Source organism: Oryza brachyantha, chromosome 4 (assembly GCF_000231095.2).
Source record: "Oryza brachyantha chromosome 4, ObraRS2, whole genome shotgun sequence".
NCBI lineage: Eukaryota > Viridiplantae > Streptophyta > Magnoliopsida > Poales > Poaceae > Oryza > Oryza brachyantha.
Genome location: NC_023166.2, coordinates 21,306,431 through 21,327,706, shown reverse-complemented (window position 1 = coordinate 21,327,706; position 21,276 = coordinate 21,306,431). Strand labels below are relative to the sequence as shown.

Genomic DNA, 21,276 nt, shown 5'->3' with positions numbered 1-21,276 from the left:
AGCATCTGATGATAGTTTCAGAGTGGGCAGTGCCCGGATAGCAGCGCTCCTTTTTGTCAGCAAGACACAGACACGTCGAAAACGGAGGAGTACGTGGATGCATGCCTCTCGAAACGATCGGCTTCGGTCAGTCTCAGTCTGCAGTCAGGGTCAAGGTCAGCAGCTTTCAGCTTCAGTCTCAGGCTGAAGCATACGGGAAACACTTTTTAGGAAATGGGCGTACGTCGACTCGTTTGTTTATGTGTTATTTAAATAGTTATTAAAATATTTAAAAATTTGATAAGGTAGATTTATATGAGTTATATTATTCTACAGGCATGCAAGTTTAAATTTAACTTCTATAAGTTGTAGCAAAAAATAAACAAAACTTAAACTAAGTATATGTATATTCATAATTATTCTAGTTATTTTTGTTAGTAGAAGTTGAATTTAAACTTGCATGTTGGTGGAATGATATAACTCATATTAAATTATCTTATTAAATTTTTTATATTCTTTTATGACTATTTAGATGATATGCAAGCAATGGTTATATGTACACCCATGTGCTTAAAAAAACTGCTTCCTGGAGCATACGGCCCCTTTTCTAGCATCGCTCACATAAAACACGCCAAGAAAAAAGAAGCTCGTAAATATCAGGAAAGAAAAGACGGGAGAGGAGGAGGACGGTGGATATAAATGTGTTCTTGATGACGAACTGACGTGCATGCTAAGCCCCCGAATAATTCCTCTTCTCAACTGCCCCTAATTAATTATTGCCGGCCTAGCTCTGTTCATTTTCAATTCGTATTCAGCTGCTATTCCATGCATATCGATATCTATCTACCCTCCACTTGATCTCTAATTAAAACGGGCACAAGTTCTTCATGATATGGTCGATCGCCCCATCCATCGATCATAAGTTCGTCTCTCCTTTAATTTGATTCGTCATCAGTATTTATTTTCCCGTCCCTTGGCTAGCTGGAGGTTGATTTTTCATCACGCATCCATCCAGCTGACACAATTAAGTCAAAAGTACGTACGTACGCAGCAGCAGAGATCAAACCACCTTCTTAATTCAATGGCAATTAACCTGCTTCAGAGTATAGAAGTAGATAGGGGAAAGAAACTGAAACCAAAATGCATATGGATATGGACTATATCGATCTTCAGTTAAGAACACTGAACACATGCATGCAACAACAGGCAAGATATATAATTGAGAATAATGATAGTAGATTCATTAATAGGATGGCTAAAGCACATGCAACTGCACCACGCGGAGTAGGAGATCATCTATTCAGCTTTCGCCAGATCGATCCTCTGGTCTAGATTACTCTAGCTGCTAGTACTAACTTGACAAAATTAACCTGATCGATCGGCCGAACTACAGGGGAGATGAGGTGCAGAGATTAACTAAAGAAAACACACAGATTAATGACAGAGAGAAAATTAACAGAAAAAAGAGAGATGAGCTAGCTAGCTAGCTAAAGATCTAGTGCAGCATGGAAAATGAATACATGGATGTGCGTTAGAATTACGACGACGATCGACAGCCGACCAGCTGGGGAGATCGAGGACCGGAGGAGCAAGCAAGCAAGCTAGCTCTTGGACGGAGGCTTGTTGCTGGCGCCGGCGCCGGCGCCGTGGAGGAAGTGCAGCAGAACGGGGCTCTTGCACCGTGGGCACTTGGGGTGCTGCTCCTCCTCCGAGAGCATCACGTACATGAGGCACTGCGGGCACCCGGCCACCACCATCGGCTTCGCCACCGCCGCCTCCTCCTCCGCGTCCGACGACACGCACGAGCTCGCCGGCGACTCCACCGTGCCGGCCATCGTACGTCGAGCTCACGCAATTAACCAACGTGTATACTACGTACGTGGCTTTTGCTTTACTAGCTTCGCGCCCTAGCTAGCTATCTAGAGTAGAGAGCTATAGACAAGTTAAAGGTGAATAATATACACAGTGGCTGGTAGATCGCTAGGAAGGGGAGTGCAATACGGATGCAGGAGTAAGCACTGTGTAATGGCGAGTGCGTGCAGGAAGGGAGGAGGCTATGTTTGTCTTTGAGGAGAATGAAACTGGGTGGTGGTGCACCCCTCCATTTCATCCGACACCGCTATATATAGTGCTGTGCTGTGCCTTGCCCAAGGCATGCCATGTCATGCATGCATAGCGCCTGCACTTGAATGCTGCAACAGCTAGCCTGCTTAATTAAGCTTCAACTAATCAATTCATTAGATTAGATTTCTTTGTTTACTTTGCAAAAATATACTTACTGGTAGCGACAGATCCCATTTTCTATGAGAAAATCGGCAGTGTATACCCAATATGTTTACACGTTAGTGACACACGTAGGGGTAGAATATATAACCTCAAGCGGTTAAGATTCAGAAATAAATATAACTGCACAATAAAGACTACAGGCAATCTGAGCCATCCATAGGCAATATGAGCCATCCATATTTTGATCAATAAGTCCACATTCATTGCCACAAGATATAAAATAAACAATTATTTTTTGCTACAATGAAACTGTGTTACAATATCTCATCGATCTGCACCATTTGTTTCACATCATGTGATCCTGATTCAATCTAAAAAAACCAGAATCCATGAATATACAATGGATAATCTATTATGTACCTTCCCTTGTGCTTCTAGAGACTAGAGAGTAAATTGCACCTGAGTTTCCCCACAGTTGCTCAACTCAGCAGCTTGCTCGCTAATTCCATGATTTCCATCCTACTTTCTTCTCTCGCCCAGTACAGTTTTCAGTTTCCAGCCAACAGCAAGCCGAAAGAACATCATTTTTAAGTTTGGCCTCTCTGCGAAATGAATACGGTCATTGTGTAGTAGTTGGGACGTAAACAAAATAAATTGTGATAAATGGATAATACTATCAAACTTGTTGGGATGTGCTTTCGTGCCTTTTCAAACAAAATAGGTACAAATTTAATTCTGGATCAGTTACAGTCATACAGTATCAAAGTAAAGGGCCAACTCGCAATGGTCCCTTCGCACTGATTTTTTTTTTTTTTACAAATCACGTCTGTTGAGAAAGATGGTAACATAACAATGCTAACATATCAACATAGCTGCCACTATTCTTAACTTTTGGAACAGTTACTCAGATGAGTTCCTAAAACGTCAAATTTTCCCTTTTCCCCCAGAAAATGATAGGATTTTTCCGGTATCTGCTCTCCTATCGTGCCATTTCCTGTTTCTTGTTTCTTGTTTCTCGTGTAGGAACAAAGATGTTCCCCCATAGGCTTGTACGTTGGATGTAACGTTCAAAACCTTCATGAAAATAACCTACCTTTTCCAGCTATATACAGCTTTTACTAACCACAGCATGTAAGACCATATCTATCTTCAGAAAATATGTATGCGATTAAGAAGTATAGTACAAATTCCCAAAGCGATAAAAGAGATTACGTGCACTAAATTGTTTGGCATCAAAAGAAAATTAAAGCATATTTCGAGCCCAAGATTTACATTTTACTCATTCCACTCCACATTGCGAGTTGTTTTGGTTTTGTCTTAAGAAATTTCAATTTGACTAAGTTTATAAAATTACAAGCACCAGATTAGTTTCATTAAATCCACTATTGAAGATATTTTATAATATATTTGTTTGGGGTTGAAATTGTTGCTACATATTTTGTATAAACTTGGTCAAACTAAAAAAATGTTTGATTAAGAACAAACTCAAAATGACTTATAATATAAAACTATTCATACATAATTGGTAAAAAAATTAAGCAGAGACGTAAATATAATGTTAAAAAATTAAGCAGAGACGTAAATATAATGTTAAAAAACGCAATACTAATGCAATCGATATTTGTTCATAAAAATTTATGGTGTGTATGAATGGAGAAGCGAGACGCAGCTAAGCAAAATTAAATAACAGGCATAAATGAAGCACTGTTTTATCTTGTGGGCAAGACTTGAATGGGGGAGGCCACTTTCGATTCAATGAAAGATACCGGCCAGCTAAGATTCGCAGCTCATATCACACACATACGCACAAACACAACACCAGTCTCAAGAAATCGGGCTCATAAGCACAGCATTAATGCCGTCTTGTGCAGGCATTCAAGTGTCCGACTAGTAAAAGCTCTCAGCTTGGACAGAGGCGTGCAATTCCAAGTAATATTGAATCGGGCTGTGCTACGTTAAGGCCCATTTGATTGAAGCTGCTGTACTGGAAGATGCCAACCCTTAAATGAGAAAACAGTCATCATCTAGCACTTGATTGGACTTGTACTTCAGTTTCAATAGGGAATTCCCCCATTGAATCAGCCAAAGCAGCAATAATGTGCAAGATACCAATCTATGCTCCTATTTACCTTGACTGATTTTTTAAGATCAGTCAAGGCAAAGAGCAAGAGGGCCTGTGCATTCTTTCGAAAAATGCTTGTCCAATTTTCTACCTTGAAATTTAAATGATCTCAGCTCTTACGAGCACTACAACACAGATTGGTTTGTCGTACTAGTATTCAAATAAACAGTCTGCTGCCCCTACAAAACTGTCAATAAAATCGTACTAGTGTTCAACCATAAGTCTATATACGCCCCTGCCCCTCCTAACATTTGGATGTTGAAAAATGGGCACGCATGCTTTATCATGTCCGGTACATTTCACATGGCACACTACAAAGGCAAGCTGACAAGTGGCGGGTGGTAACGTGGTGTCGCTTTACTCGGATTAATACAAATATTAACCTTAGATTTGTATAACAAGTTGGACTATACCGAAAGCATACGAGTAACAAAAATGGTGTCAATATCTCAAGAATATTTACCTGTACCAGCCATTGATATGTACAGCTACACGCATAACTGAGTAAGCTTCGTCTGTTGCATTGACAGCCTGTGTCTTCAGTCCCAGTAGAACTGTTACTGACTGTTGCAGCTCTTCAAGAAACGCAGCAGAGGCCAGCCAGCTCACGCTTATCGCATTATAAGATTCCAAAACTCTCTTGGATAGTCCACAGGCTACTGGTGTCTGAATGTGAGGACACAGTTTGATCAAAGACATTGCTGCCATGGAAACAAATAGTGTTAGTTGAATGCAATTTCCAGGAACTTCACAAAAGTGACAATGAGTAATGACAAATGATTGTTGGCAGACCTCTTTTCAAGACAATACCAAAAGGAAATGGCATACTAAGCACGTATCAACACATAATACCTTGTTCGATCATCTGCTCTGGCAGAACCGAAGGACAACATCGAGGGCAGAACAAGAAAACAGGCTCTAGATTATTTCAGCTGTCATCAATATCATGATCCTCATTGTCATCATCGCTAAAATCAGAATCACTGTAATCTTCAGACTCCCTCGTGCTTATAGAACTGGATGCCTCTCCCAAAAATTCTAATGAATTCCAATCAGGAGGGAATATCCTCTGAAGTGCTTCTGTTAGTGCCCCTCCAGTCCTCTCAATCTTGTGAAGCCATCTAGACCAGTGAACAGCAGTGCGAAGATCAACAGTCAAATCATTCTCACACATTTCTCTACAGACACTCAAGATTCCTGTGTAAGTACTTCCCTCCATTACAGTTGCCCTTGACAGAAGTGAAGTCACCAAGCAATGATAAGCAGCTTCATCAGGTTGAAGACCAGCAAGTTTCATCTCCTCAAAGCATTTCAATGCCTTGTCTGGAAGTGACACTCTTGCCCAACCTTTAATCAAGGTAGTATATGTCTTGACATTAGGTTTTAGACCAACACCTACCATTTCTTCAATCACCTTTTCTGCTCTCTACAAACAAATCATTTTATGAAAAATCAATTGATAAATCACAATATGGCCCCAAGAGAATAGTTCTCCATTTACAAGTGTCAAATTTGAATATGATATCATGTAGGACAAATGTGCTGAAATAATTCCAACATATAGTCATTGCATTACAAATGGTTTTGCCTAGCTACCTTAAAACATGTGACATATTCATCACATTAATTATCCTATCACAATCAGGCTATCTCCCCTGCACTAGAAATAGATATTTCAATGCAAAATTCTTGTACCTGCATGTCTCCTGCCTTGCAGCATGCATTTATGTAGGAGGTATAAGTATGAATGTTAGGAGGGACTCCATCATCTTTCATCTGTTTCATCAAGTCCTCTGCTTCCCAAACATCACCTCTCCGAGCCCACCTACACAAAAAGATTTGTGACGAAGCAGGAAAACGAAAATAATAAAGTGCTTACAGAAAGACTCAAACAAACCATAAATTCAAGAAATTCAGTATGCGGTACAAATTTCAAACTGATGTATGGCTAATCCAATGAAGAACCATAATATTTTCTTGCGAGGAGACTCTTAGGGCCTACTGGCTATTAGCACAGTTTGGTGTGTGAGCCCACCCAGGTAACCACAACCTTCTGCTAAAAATAGAGAGGGGCTGCCCGTTGTGCCTCTCTCTCTCTCTCTCTATTTTCTTTCATAATAGTTTCTTGCATCCCTGAGTCAGCAGTTGGCTAAGTAGTTTGATGCAGTCAACACATAAATAAATGATTGCAAGCGTCCTAACTGATTAGTAAAAAGAGTGTTGCCTAGTCGGTAAAAACATTGGCTAAAGAGTCTAGAACACCTACCCATCAATCAAAATATTATATATGTAGGTATTCCTTGGTATCTTTTGGAAGCTCATCTCACGTGTGACTGCTAACGCACTCTGCATCCTCCCTGATTTGCAACAGGCTCTGAGCAATGTTTCATAAATGTACACATCGAGTTTTAGACCAGCCTCTTTAATTTTGGTGAAGTATTCAAAAGCCTTCCCAACATCTCCATTAGCAGCATAACCTCTCATAATGATTGTGTATGTATGCTCGTTTGGTGTAATGCCAGCAATGGACATCTTGTCAAGCACAGAGATGGCTCTTTCAACCTACAAACACAAAAGTAAAGTAAATGCCACATGACAAGATTAGATTTGAAGAAACTAGCATGTACTTGAACTTGATGTAATTGGCTGAGATCAATAAAGCTTCCATTATCTAAAAAAAAAGCATGTACTTGAACTTGATGTAATTGGCTGAGATCAATAAAGCTTCCACTATCTAAAAAAAGCATGTACTTGAAAAATACCTGGTGCTTTCTAACTAGCCCATGAATGAGAGCATTGTAAGTCATTACAGTGGGAGCAGAGCCACTCCGCCGCATCAAATCAAGAGTATCCAAAGCGCTTTTCATATCACCAGCAACTGCAAATCCCTCTATGATAGGCCTGAATGCTCTATTTGACAGTTGCATTCGTTCCTTCTGCATTTTTTCCAAAATGCAAATAGCTCGATCCATATTTCCCATCTTACAAAATGCCTCTATAAGCAAATTGTATATGGTACGATCAGGCTGTAGACCTGATCTTATCATTTCCTCGAATATGGCGAAAGCATTTGCAAAGTCATGTAAATGGATAAACCCATTGATCAGCATAGAGTATGTTTTGTTATTATGTTTGATGCCATGAGATTCCATTTCTTTGCTAGTAGATAATGCTTTGGCAACCTTACCTGTCTGAAAAATAAAAGAAAAGAAAAGAAGACACCAGAGCAACATCAGGGATTGCTGTTAAGAAACTAAGTATGAAGCTTCCTTTGGCTTTAAGATAACAGGAAATAAAAAAAGATAAATCCATGGGCTCTTTACTAATACAGACAAATACTCATGTAACAATGTAGAAATCAATGGTGCATAAATTAGTGCTTAAACACACATCATGGTCTCAGAGGAAAAAAATAGTGGTACAGGACATAGGACTTTTTTTCCTTTTACTAAGAGAATACAAAAAACTAGAGGAAAACTGGCAAGAAGAAAACACATAACAGATTTATTTTACCTTGACATACAAATTAACAAGGCATCCATAAGAAATTATTGATGGTTTAAAACCACACTCCTGCAAAATTCAGGAAAATTCATATCAGAACGAAAAATGGAACAATAAAAATTAGGAATAAATCCATCTCTGGTCCCTCAACTCTTCCTGTTCCTGTAGTCTAATTTTCACATTTCACCCTTGAACTTTAAAATTATTATCAAACATCCTCCAAATATCAAAATGGTGCAAATCACATCCCTGAGTCGAAACCACCTCCATTTTAATCCAGAATGGTGTGGCCCACAGAAAATATGCTCCTTTTCTCTCTTCCTCCTTTCCCCGACCACATCCTGCTGATGCCAAGTTGTATCCACGGATGAAATGACTTCATCATCTACGTTGCACAGATAATCCGATACTGTATGGATACACGATGCAGTGATGCAGATAGGTCATTTTCCCAAAAGTATTGATATGCCAAAATGCCAGTGCATATACATATTTAAATGAAAAAAAAAGGAAATTGACAAAGGTAAAGGATGTGCTTTAACTCTTATAGTCTTATAGTCTCCATGGATAATATGATTACAAAGCACATTTGTTTCGTTGCTGCTCAACACCAGTGCAAAAGTCTCCCATCTGAGTAGCACCATCATGGTCAATAACCCCACCTCTCCTCTCTCATTCACTCCTGGACTTCCAACACTCTGTTGCTACTGACAGAACCAGGGCAGACAAGCTTCTCACTCCACTGCTTCTTGGTGTGCTGCAGCTTCTGCTATGCTTCCTACCATGGGCCTGCAATTAACTTGCCCAATGTTTCTTTTGCTCAAGAAGTCACAATCTGAATATCTAGGAACAAATGCCTTGACTTCGATTCGGTATTTGTTTACCAGCCATGAATTCCAAGATATCTATGAGTTGAGGTGGTTTAGTTTGCTCCACATAAAACCACAGAGGTGAGATCTGGCCAAGGGGCTGATTATAATAGCTAACTGACAGAATCTAGAAGAAACTTAGATCCTGGAGAGTACACGATGGACAGGTTTGAATGGAGTGATCAGGTATAAGGAGAAAAAATATAACAGGACAGCATGCAGGTCCCATCCGTTATAAGCTCTGCATGCTGACTCAGCAACCTCAATGGTAATTCAAGCTGTCAATGTGTCCTTGTTGCTGTCAGATAGGATAATACAAGGGTGATTTGCATGGGGCCATTTGTATCAGTTTTGGCATTTGAGTAATGTAAACTAAATGGTAAGTTGGTAATGGAATGAAAATAGACCACAAGGAGAGTTGAGGACCAAAACTGAACTTAATAAAAATATAAGAACGCCATGAGAAGACAGTTTCTACTATACCTTTAGTCTTTCAAAGACCATTAGACATTTCTTTTCATTCTGAATGATGGTATATCCATGCATCATACTGTGATATACATCTATTGGAGCATCTATCCCATCCTCTTCCATTTCACGCACTAGTTCTTCAGCCCGTTCCATATTGCCAGATTGACTGCAAGTAAAATGCAGGTACTTGGGTGCTAAATAAATCTTATATGAACTTAAGTTCCAAGAGATTTATAAATGTGATAAATACTAACCAGTGAGCATGTATTATGTTACCATATATGATTCCGTTGAGACTACCAAACTTGGTCTTAGCCTCTTTGAACAAGTTGTCTGCAGATCTTTCAAACAAAATAGAAGATATTAGCAGAAAGCCAGGGATCTTGGACGGAGGAGTAGGATGGAATGGTCAAGTGGTCCAACGCACAAAGAAATGCTTGAGATAATACGTTATATGCTACTCATGAAATGGCTATTATAGATTTATCACTCTGTGAAGAAAGCATGTGAAAGTAATACATAGAACAGGACCTACTCAATGAGCAGAAAATACTCACTGTGCATCGTTAATTTTGGCGAATCCTGAAATAAGGATACTGTAGGTAACAATTGTCAGCTCAAGACCCTCAGATTTCATTTCCTCAATGCAAGACAAAGCACCACGCATATCTCTAGCAACTGCATAAGCGTGAACAAGGCTGCATGAAATGAATTAAATTTAATGCAGGAGGCAAAGCAACAAGCAGCAACGTAAGGTCGTAAGCAATAAAAAAGATCTTGCTAGATCTAATTTACCAGACATCCACAGCCACACCACATATACTTACAATACCATGAAAGTTACATGACTTTCTATGTCTACAATTTTAGTATTTACAAGCGAACATTTTCTTATATCAAGCTGGCAAACCAGGATCTAAGTAACCAATTAGTCTGATTCTGGTTCAGTTCCCTCATGATGTTGATCTCATGTATTTTCTTGAGTAATCCTTTTTAGTAAAAATTCTGTAGCCTGTCCATTTCAGATATTTTTTACAGAAATCCCCTGGCTATGTATTTTGTCTTTTTGCCAGGTCGACTGAAAACCGACCAAAATTCATTAAGCAGAATTAGAATGTACAAACTATGTATTTTATCCTACATCAGTTTGTCCATGATGGGAAAAGAACGTCAACAAATGTTGTCAAACAGCAGAAACAAACCTACCTAGTAAAAACAAATGCATTGGGTTCTATTCCTCTTGCTCTCATGTTCTCAAATGTTGCACGCGCATGATGCTTATCACCTCGCTTGGCATAATACACAATCATCAAACCAAATTCTCTCCTTGATGGCTGAAATATCCAGATAGAAGTATCAATGCATTGCATGAGAAAATGTAGCAATGGCAATGAGTCATGAGATGCCTCTATCTTCAAAGAAATAGATTCACTAAGTATCAGCTAAACCTGTTTTTTTCTTCCACAGTCCCTCATACGAAGAAAAGATAGCTCTTGAACTTTCTTAGGAAGATGTGAACACATAACCATGAATATCAAGTTTTGAACATTAAGCAATTGGCACATTTTAGATTTCATTTGAAAAATATAGTTGTGCACTCGCTAACCAAAAATCTCTCCGAAGTAATTGTGTACCTATTCTCAAGCAAAGTTAAAACTTATAACTAACAAAATATACTGAACTAGTGAACTATACGAGAGATTGGGTACATGAATAAACATGAAATCTACTAGGAAAAGATGAACTGGTGAAGCATCTGATATTTGTGTAATGAAGATTACCTCGTGGAGCAGCTTTTTAAAAGAGATGGTTAAGTGAGGTTTACATCTAGGACTTTGGTTATAAAATAATAGGAAAATATAATTACATGAATAACTCACAGATGGTGGTTTAGTTCCATCCGGCATATAGGTTAAGCTATTTGTTAACAGCTGAAGATGACATGAACAGACAATTTTCTTGTTTTCATGACAGGTTCGCTAACATGTAAATTCAAACTTGAATTGCATATCCGATGGCACATAAGTCCCCATTTGGAACACATATATTTGTAGAGCTCCTATGTGAATGGTACTGCTTATTGCAAAATTAAGTCTCCCAATAGAACTTCACTTGTTTTTTTATAAACTATAACATGTAAACATATAATAGCGCGATCTGTTTGGTTTGAAAAACATATATAATCATGCAGTTGGCATCCTACTCCACCTGAACAGAACTACCAGAATCTAAAGTTGAGATGGTTTGAGAAGCTACCTTGGGTATCTTCTCGAATGCGGAGACGACGGCCTGCCAGTTGTCGGGCCGTGACTCCACCACCCTGCGGAAGTCACGGCAGGCCTCATCCCTGCTCTCATGCCACGGTGACCGTGCCTCTCGCCTCCGCCCGTCGTCCACCCAGCGCTCCCGCTGCTCAGCCCTGGCCCTCCCTTTCCTGCCGTCGTCAAGCCTCACGGTGAGCGACCTCCCACGGAAGTCCACCCCGTCAACCTCCACCGCACGCTCCGCCGCGGCCTCCGCGTCGTCGCCCCCATAGTAGAGGAAGCAGAAGCCCAAGTTGCGCTCAGGATCGTCGTGGCCGCGCACGAGCTCGACCTTCTCCAGGGGCCCAAACTGGCGGAAAAACTCGGCGATCTCCACTTTCCTGGCCCACAGCGGAAGGTTCCCGACGAATACCTTCCCCTTGTGGCGGAAATCCTCATCCCTCCGCGGCGCCGCCTCTGGCTCCGGCTCCGCTTCTGCCGGCGGCAGTGGGGTAACAGTAGGAGAAGGCGCGGGCTGCTCCAGTGTTTCGGGCGGCGGCGGGGAGAGCTTGCTGGATAGCCATAGCTTGGACGCAAGGGGATTCTGGGGAGGAGAAGAGCGAGGCGGGGGCGGTGAAGGTGAGGATACCGGGGTCGGAGGCGGCGGCGGCGGCGGGGAGGGGCGCCGGTAGGGGGCCGCGGAGGAGAGGGGTTTGAATGGCTTCGGCGGGAGGACGGCAGCCGGCGAGGCGGCGACGGCGGCGGAGAGCGAGAGGAACTGCATGCCGCGGCCGGCTTCTCTCCCCCGTCTCGTGCTGGGGAGGAGGATTCGAATGGCCCGCGAATTGAAGACGACGACGATGGCATCCAGACGGGGAAGATAAGGCTGCTTCAGCTGCTATGCGGCGGGAGTCCGTCCACAGCTGGAATGGGCCACCTGGGCCGTACTTTCTTATCATTTCTGCTACAATTCGGCCCGTCTCACAATTTTTTTTTAGAAAAATTAGAAAAAACACACAAATGATGTGTTGGCAAAACAAGCTATATGATACACTTGTTCCATACAAAGTTGACAGAATGTCTGTGTTTGAATTGGATGTTTAATTCAGATTACAGAACACGCTGATCACGCCATTGACCTTTTTTACATGGAGAAATTAAGTGAAACAATGGATGATGATGATGCACAGACGAACGTACAATGCACTACCACTCGATCACTCACCAATGCATGCAAAATGCTCACAAGTACAGAAATGCATGTGGTACAGAAGAATTATAAGATTACAATTGTAATAAAATGCACTCACTCAATCGCGTATTCATGCAGAAACCAAACGTAAATATATGCATGTATGTGTATATATATTAATTGCAGGCACGATTTAAGCTAGCGTTTGCGGATGGAGCAGGCGCCCAAGATGACGAGGAGCATGAGGATGAGGACGGTGAGGAAGGAGGCGACGACGGAGCCGCTGGTGCGCTGGCAGAAGCCATGGAACTGCATACATATGGCCACCCAGTTGGCCCGCATGTTGCCGTTGTGCGCCAGGTCCACGATGGCCGCCGCCGCTGCCGCCGCCGCCGTCAGCAGCGCAGCCATGATCTGTCAATCGCTCAGCTCATCAGCCAGCCGCCCATTCATGGCTCCAAATCAATTAAACCAGTTTGATCATTGCATAGATGTGTGTGTGTGTGTATATACCATGTCGCAGACGAGCAGGAGAAGCCTGAGGCCAATGGTCTGGGGACGAATCACGAGGACGGCGGAGAAGGGGAGGGACAGCACCAGGTACCCTGCCACGATCGCGTTGGCCACCATGAAGAACCTGCACGCATCCGGAATTCCGGATCATGATCAGTTCGCACGCCGTTACGCGATTAATTGCTGATCTGAGATGCGTTGGAGACAGTTGATGTATGATACTGACAGGAAGGCCGGGAAGTCATCGAATCTGGCGCGGAACTGGTAGAAGTCGGTGAAGACGGAGAGCGTCTCGTCGGACGTGCCGCTGGCGATGGCCGCCGCGAGGGCGGGGCCGAAGGCGGCGATCCGCAGGATGAAGTCGAGGAACGCCAGGCAGCGGCTGCCGCGGTGGTGGTCGCCCCGGCGGAAGAACGGGATGCCGACCTTGCGTGACGCCACCGCGGCTGCCGGGGCGGCGGCCGCGACAGGAGGCACGGCAGAAGAAGTGGCCGGGGCCTTGCCATGGTCGTGGTCGTGGATGGGGATGCTGACGGCAGGCTCGCCGGCACTCATGATTGCTAGCTAGCTAGCTCTTGGCTCTTGCTACAGGTAGCAGAGAGAGTGGTGGTTTTGGTTGCGAGATGAGAGTCGTTCACGAGCTGGCTGTCTGCATGGACAGATGAGATGGACTTTATAGGTATATGTTTGTGCAGTGGTTCGTGGACAGAGTGAGTGTGGGAGATAAAGGGGAGTAGCCAGGTAAGAGTGGTTGACAACTGCTACGTGAAACACCGGATGCACTACTACACACAGAAGTGGCGTTCGTTGGTGAAGCGGAATAAACAAGGTTGGGTCAGTAGTACTACCGAAATTCGATCGCAAGTGCAGCAGAATGTTGTTTCATTCGTGCATGCATTCTGCGCTGCGCTGGCAGCGAAACTGCGAAAGTGGCAAGCCCGCAACGTAGGAGTACCCTGGCTGTGGCTGGCTCCGGCGCTGAAATCGACAGAACTCCCACGGTCGGCTGAATTTTGCTCGCGGCTCGCTGGCTAAGCTAAACTCAAGCCTTAAGCCTTAACCAGATGAGTTGAAGAGGATTCCTTTCTTTTCCACGCGTGCCTAACCGCTAAACAGTATTTTTTAAAAACTCTATAGAAATTGTTTTAAAAAATTATATCAATCTATTTTTTTAACGCGGCCGTGCGTATGTGCGTGCAGGATGCTGCCGCCAACCAAACTCGCCGTGCCCATGTACACATTCGTCGTGTTTGCCGTTGGACCTGTCACACTAACGCCAAGGTTCAAGTGCCGTGCGTCCCAGAGGTTTGACGGCTGATTTGAAAATGGATAGCCGAGCGGTGCAGCACCAACATTCAAATGGAGCAAGGATGACGAGACCGTGCAAGATTTGAAAATGAACCAAGCCCTTCAACAATGCCAATTTCCGCCTGACAAGAATTCCACGATCTTCTCTAGAATATACCAATGGGGGCTAACACATATGAAACAAAACCAAAGAAAGAGAAGAGAAAAAAGACATGAAGGAAACACAACGCTTGCTGTACAAGTTTACACGCCTACCAGCAAGATTGACATGTACATCAACAATGCCTTCTGATAACAATCCCCTTTTTTCCGTTTTCCCTTTTTTTTTCGGGTAGGAGGAACCAAGACCAAGTTTTGCCCTTCCCCCCTGTCTGCAGGACTTATTCGCCTTCAACGTCTGTCTTTGGAATCTCTTTCAGGGTCTCTGCTGTCGCTTTCTTCCATATATACATCCTACATGAACATATGGACGAGGGACGAGTGGACGACCTTCCGCACGTGCAAATCAGAGCAAAGGTTAAAGAAACCCCTAGCCAAACTGACAAATGAACAACAGCTGCTTCCTTGTCGAATGATTGTTCACACCATAACACCTGCACAAGCAGAATAACAGTGAACTAAAGGACACGGCAAACAATACCTCACATGTATTAATGTTTTCCTTCCGAGTATCCATTGTTCATAGAACATTTTGAGCCTATTATAACAACAGCATCTCAGGTTGTATATAAGTTTTTCTGAGTGATGGCACTGATGGATTTAACGGTTGCACCAGTAAATGCCATTCTGGCAAAAACAGGAAGTACGGTACTAGCATATTTGGTGTTTGAGTTGCATTAGCCACAGTGTAGCAGTAGAAATTGCACTGCACACAGATGTTTAGAAACTTCAGGGATGACTTAATGCCTACACAGCTACACTCAAATTCATGCCATTTAGCCTAACATAAAAATTCTACTGATTTCGCGAGTTACTAGGTTATTTCAGCAGTAGAATTTATTATTAGCATATACCTGAAGTTATGTGCATTTTCTGGACTACAAATCTGTTCGGTCATATTCAATGTCCACTGCTGCTAGTCTCGTGGGCACAACCATCCTTTATTGCTTCTTGAGCTTCATTCTCCATGCCTAAAGAAAGCAAAGCAGCAGCCTGAAGATAAAATGCAGTCGGCCATGTTGGACATATTACTAGCGCTTGCATTGCATCACTGAGAGCTTGTTCTGCCATGTCATTCATCAGATATGACAGGCAACGCCGTGCATAAATGGTCGGGGAAACCATCGTGCCAACATCAATGAACTGCATACAACAAAAAGGAGCAAAGTCAACAATAGCTGTGAGGTTCAAAAGTTTGTGGACTGATGGTGTCTACAGATAGTCATGCAATCCTGAAATTGATGTTTTCACAAATACCTTCTTTTAAGAAAATCAATAGATTAAATGGACTGTTCATATTATGTTCAATATTATTACATTTGATTATGCTTCTTTCGTGACATTTCTGACAAACCCATATAGCACAAGAAAGATAGATGTTAAATCAACCTGAGAATAACAGTCAATTGCAGCAGGGAAGTCCTTTTGTCGAAAAGCATTGTCACCCTTCTTCTTTGAGTTCAATGTGTCTTGCATTTGATTGGTCCACATCTGAAACGAGAGCTGCAGGAAACAAGGGAAAAATGGATCATGCAATAGCATAACACTATAACAGTTTCAGTGGAACAATGGGTGACTCGAATCAGAGGATGATTGCAAAATAATTCACCAGGATAAAGTTTCATCTATATATGTAACTACTCGCAATATCTGACTGGTAACTGGTTTCACATCATCATATGCTGAAACTATATAAATGTCACGAGAACATCCGTGCAACTTTCCAACTAACTATTTTGCTTTAACACACTGGATCAAAGTGAAATGATTATGAAGAGGACCTTACATTAAAATCTATTCCAAGAATATTTTTTGAGGTGAAACATAAAATATGCAATGAGTCCATGAAGGATAACAGCAGAGTATTTTGTGTTGTTCCAACACAAAAGATTTCTTTGCTTGCTTGTAACTTTCTAAGAATGTTTCATCAATGTTGACATACAAACAAAGATTGTCACCAAAAGCCCACATAAATCATACTGGAGGTGCTGTTAAGACCCAAAAGAAAGTCAAGAAGAGAAAATAACTAACCTCATTTGCTGTTCCCTCATCATCCTTGTAGCCCGTCTTTTCTAGTATTTCATGTATTGCTGTCAGATCCTTTCTAGAACAAGCTTCAGCAAGAGGAGAAAGAGCCAATGATTGAACAGATGTTGCACCACCACGTGGTATTTCCATCAGTTCGTAAGATGGAGTCTGCAAAACATTTCAACATTACTGCAATTATAATATTATAGACTTCAAGTCCAATGAGGATGCCAAAATCACCGTGTTAAATATTTTGTTAGATTCAAATTTCATTTTAAAAAAACTACTCAAGCATAAATGGTATATGCCAGGGAAAGGTTAGGGAGGGACAAATACATGCAAAGTTCAGATATAGAAATAACCACTTTGAACATAAAGGTGTAAATAGAACATATTGAAATCCACGACATAATTTAGGAGACCTTAACTCAAAGAGTACCAGATTGAGAAAGGAAAGTTCTTCACCTCAAGATCCTTCTGAAGAGGAGCCAATGCTTGCACCAGAGATCTTACATTAGGTCGTTCACGGGGTTCATAGTGTAGGCATCTTGAAGCTAACCGCACCAATTCCGTCCCTTCCTCATTTGAAAATTGACCCTCTAAACAGGAGTCTGTGAGCATGTTAAAATTCCGATCTCGAATCAGGTCAAGGGCCTGTAATATTTGCACCCATATTGGTTAGTCTGTTCAAGATGAAGAAATTAGATATGTGAAGAATTATTTATTGGTATATCCATTGTTCTAACTAGCAGCCTTAACATCCTTGATAGTACAATAAAAGGTTTCTATAGAGGTACAGAGAAATAGGTTCTCTTTTACTTAGATTCCTTAGGATTATTTCGTGCTTTAAAAGTCTAAACTAATAAGTACTATTGATACAACATCTGCAAATAGAAATACACCCACATATCCAGTCATTCTCTCTGAATGACATAATTTATACATGAAATACTTAGGATTCATATTTATGCATTTCTTATTGCATATATAATAAATTGCTAAACTTCTTTCAAGGATGCGTACAGAACAAATTGTACAGTCATGACAGGATGCCAAGGCAGTGAGTGCAAAATGGTGCATAGGTGAGATAAAGCTCAAAGTCATACATGGCTAGGAGGTATATGCTTTCCACTAAGAACATCCAAGAGCAAGGTACCAAAGCTGTAAATGACACTCTCAGGTGTGATACGTCCTGCAGGTAAACCAAAATAGTGAATGTAAGAGTGAGAAGGTGGTGTTAAGAGCCAAACTATAGAGTAAAATTAACAACACTTCATCTTTTACAGCAGTGAACTTACACCTAATTAACCAAATAAGAATTTGCCGCCAAGTACAACGAAAGAGAGAGGGGGGTCATGCTTTCCAATAAGTTATTTATAGATGTACAATTCTGACTCTAACATTAAACCAAATGCTGTTTAAAAAGGAAAATATAACAGCACCATGAATTTAGAAGTACTAATGTAATGGTATGTTGAGGTCTGCAAATTCATTTCACAAAAGGAAACGTTATGGTACAATTGTAATAATCCAATGTAGGAAGTTACGAAAATGCTGCAAAAATTTAACATAAATTGAAACCACGTTGTATTGGAATTCTCCAGAGAAAAATTGAGCCCTCGAACTTTACCAAGGTTAAGGACGTCTACATGGACAAGGTTCAATTCACGGTATGTAAAGAAGCAACACAATCTAAGTTTCTGATCAGAAATATCATGTATAGATTATAACGCTCAAAACTAAAGGAATTAACTAAGCTTTACGATGTTGGAAAAAATAAGAAGGGACCAACCAGTTCTCATGTATTCTGGAGGAGTAAATGCCAAATTGGTACTATAGCTTTTACCATCTCGGCTGTTCTTCATGAGGCCAAAACATGAAAGCCTAGGGTTACAGTCCTGCGTCGTGCAAACAAGGTACAAATGTTTCAAAACACACAGATGAACATATTACAAGAACAATCTATATGATACTCACGTCATCAAAGAGAACTCTGTAGGCATTAAGATCATGGTACAGAGCACGCCCCTTACTGGTGCAATATTCTAAAGCCTCAGCAAGATAGAGAACAACTCTTAATCTCATGGGCCATTTCATTGCTTGCGACTCCCCTGTGGAATCATAAAATAATAAGTTAGAAAATATTACATCAATCTTAGGACTGCTGGTATTAAATCATTAATTTTGTAAGACAGAAATGTATGGTAAGAGATGCAGTTTCAATTTTGGAAAAATAATGTGAATGAATCTCCTCAGTTCAGATGCATTGGTGAACTTAGAGGCCCAACAAGAAAGCTCAAATACAGAGTGCATGAGTCTTTGCAGTAGTGGTCTTCCGCCTACACAATTTACTCTCAGTTTCTGCTCTAGATATCCTATCTATATATGATGCAGAAAATGCAACCATGAACAGAAGAATTATAAATGTGATAACAACAACATAAAAGTTATAAGGCATGCAACAGGAAATGCTACTTACAATGAAAAAGATGCTTTGCTAGTGTGTCATTGGGCATGTACTCTGCAACAAGCAATCTCTCATCACCTTCACAGCAACAGCCAAGCAAATTTGCTAACCTTTTGCTCCGGAGTTGTCCAACTGATTTAGCTTCTTCCTGAAGCAGAGTTATTTCCCCCAAAATATTTATTAGATGATCTTAGAGAATTTACCACAGCCATATATGGGCAGGCAGGCAAACAAAATTTTGGATCAACAAACAGGACGTAGATTTCACCATTTACATACACAAGAAATGCCATCAATATGGACAACGGGCTTCTATAAGTTGCAAAAGAAAAATCTCTACATTATTGTCATTTTAATAGCATGTAGAATAGAAACCATAAACAAATGACATGGTAGTGTAGCAAAATAACAAGACATAAAAAGCATTGTCCACAGGAAGAGCTAGACCTAATGCAGTGAAAACTACATAATACTGACAACAGGTCATAGTAATTTTATAATTACTGAGACACTAACTCATACAGAGCAACTAATGGAGTGATTTAGCAATTAAACATATAATCCACAAAATGATGATGATACTAACTGTAATGATTGCTGTCTGACACTTGTTTAGTATTGGAATCTAATAATCATACCAAAAGGGATATGTTGTTCAAACAGTTGGCAGATGCCACAATTTGAACGGCAAGCCATCATATTCCACCCAAAAGCCAAATAAGTAAGGGAAAATTGTAAAGATGCCATTATAATAATGCGAAATCGTAGATATGCCATCCTAGCCCACGTGTCATTGACTCATGTAGACCCTACATGTCATTGAGATACTAGTGGTATATTTCTAACTTTGCAAAATTATAATGGCACGGTTGCAAATTTCCCAATAAGTAAAGAACAAGCATGCATATCATCTCAGGAACAGGTATGCATCAACAACCTCCATGATATGAGACAACCCAAACCTAGAAACCAATTCATCCACTTATAAACAGAACAGAATCTACCATTCCCACAATAACCACCAGGTGCCCAACTACCATTGGCACCAAGCTAATGCACATCGTTAGGAATGCAAAAAGGATTAAGGTGAAGACAATAGGGTACCAAGAACTGCCGTGGGTCAGGCCATGCGGAACGGTTGAACCTCTTCACAGCGATGCGGCGCTGTGCATCGAGCTTCCCCTTGTATACCACATTGGGCGCCTTCTCACCGTGCTCAGACACGATGTTCTCCACCGCAAAGCCTGAGGTGGCCAGCCGCAGCTGCTCGAAGGAGAATTCCTGAAAGGCCGGCAGCTCATACGACTCCCCATGGTCCTCCTCCGCTACACAGAAACATGTATTCCGCTCAAATTACTCTATTACCACGAGCTTGCAGCCAAAATCACTCTTAAGATGCAGGACTAACAAAACTAATCTGCTCCTCAAATCACGAGTGCGCATAAAGCATAATTAGTTTGACCATACTAACACAGATATCACCATAAAATGGACAAGTGAACAGATTAATGGCTTCCCGAGTCAGTTTAACAACCTTCCAAATGTGGAGATGGCGACCCAATTTAACGAATTAATGAACATATCTAAGCGGAAAATAGAGCAAACTCGGGGTGCCAAAAAAAAAAGTAAGATCGCGAACGCCCAGGCTCTCGTAAAGGGAAAGCGAGCTCCAAAAATAGCAGGAGAAAAAGGGGATATAGATAGAGCATCATTCTGGAAGCATCACCCACCCGTCTTCTCCGTGCTCTCGATGACTACCCCGTGTTGCTGCGAGCGGCAGCAGCAGCAGCAGGAGACCACCTTGGACACCCGCCCGCCCATTCCGATCCTCTCCCGTTCAGGTTCAGCAACCGCCCACCTGCAGGAAGCGAACCGAAGCAGCGCACACCCTGAGAAGTCGGCGGAGCAGGGAAGACGACCGAGCAGCGAAACGGAATTCGGATCTGCGAACCGAAGGGCGCGGCGCGGCCACTCGCCTGGGCAAACGAAACCGGAGCTGCGCCGGCGACGCGCGGAGAGGAGGAAGGGGAAGACGATGGGGCGGATTGGATTGGATCTCTCTCTCTCTCTCGCTCTGCTTCTCCCCGTCGCGGGATCGCCTGCGGAGGAGGAGGCGTTGGGGTTGGGGTTGAGGCTGGCTGGGTGGCCTGCCCGCTGCAACTATTATTCGCTAATACCGCTACAACTCCGTTGCT

General features: G+C 41.9%; 4 protein-coding genes across 5 annotated transcripts; all 4 read right to left on the bottom strand.

Moving 5' to 3' along the window:
* Positions 1–1,227: 1,227 nt before the first annotated feature.
* LOC102702841 (protein GL2-INTERACTING REPRESSOR 1-like) lies at positions 1,228–2,059 on the bottom strand. The gene has a single exon (XM_015836461.1). It carries the CDS (start codon positions 1,812–1,814, stop codon positions 1,581–1,583), a length of 234 nt encoding a protein of 77 aa, XP_015691947.1. The 5' UTR covers positions 1,815–2,059; the 3' UTR covers positions 1,228–1,580.
* Positions 2,060–2,420: 361 nt separating this feature from the next.
* LOC102702555 (pentatricopeptide repeat-containing protein At5g04810, chloroplastic) lies at positions 2,421–12,382 on the bottom strand. Its single transcript, XM_040522980.1, has 12 exons — positions 11,428–12,382; positions 10,378–10,505; positions 9,729–9,869; positions 9,426–9,512; positions 9,184–9,337; positions 7,841–7,900; positions 7,090–7,518; positions 6,594–6,889; positions 6,023–6,152; positions 5,180–5,753; positions 4,791–5,028; positions 2,421–2,807 (listed from the first exon to the last, which is right to left on the bottom strand). Exons 1-10 carry the CDS (start codon positions 12,196–12,198, stop codon positions 5,256–5,258), a joined length of 2,694 nt encoding a protein of 897 aa, XP_040378914.1. The 5' UTR covers positions 12,199–12,382; the 3' UTR covers positions 2,421–2,807; positions 4,791–5,028; positions 5,180–5,255.
* Positions 12,383–12,462: 80 nt separating this feature from the next.
* Positions 12,463–13,674, bottom strand: LOC107304134 (casparian strip membrane protein 1). The gene is made up of 3 exons (XM_040522981.1): positions 13,346–13,674; positions 13,120–13,243; positions 12,463–13,020 (listed from the first exon to the last, which is right to left on the bottom strand). Exons 1-3 carry the CDS (start codon positions 13,672–13,674, stop codon positions 12,805–12,807), a joined length of 669 nt encoding a protein of 222 aa, XP_040378915.1. The 3' UTR covers positions 12,463–12,804.
* A 797-nt stretch (positions 13,675–14,471) lies between these two features.
* On the bottom strand, positions 14,472–21,273 carry LOC102711257 (probable serine/threonine-protein kinase BSK3). Of its 2 annotated transcripts, none has more exons than XM_040523127.1 (12): positions 21,033–21,273; positions 20,812–20,939; positions 20,186–20,406; positions 19,094–19,229; positions 18,592–18,725; positions 18,407–18,512; positions 17,721–17,806; positions 17,080–17,268; positions 16,618–16,782; positions 15,976–16,089; positions 15,441–15,729; positions 14,472–15,020 (listed from the first exon to the last, which is right to left on the bottom strand). In XM_040523127.1, exons 2-11 carry the CDS (start codon positions 20,900–20,902, stop codon positions 15,487–15,489), a joined length of 1,485 nt encoding a protein of 494 aa, XP_040379061.1. In that variant the 5' UTR covers positions 20,903–20,939; positions 21,033–21,273; the 3' UTR covers positions 14,472–15,020; positions 15,441–15,486. The 2 variants fall into 2 exon arrangements, with proteins under 2 accessions (XP_040379061.1, XP_015692209.1); XM_015836723.2 differs by having other exon boundaries at positions 21,058–21,273.
* Positions 21,274–21,276: the final 3 nt, after the last annotated feature.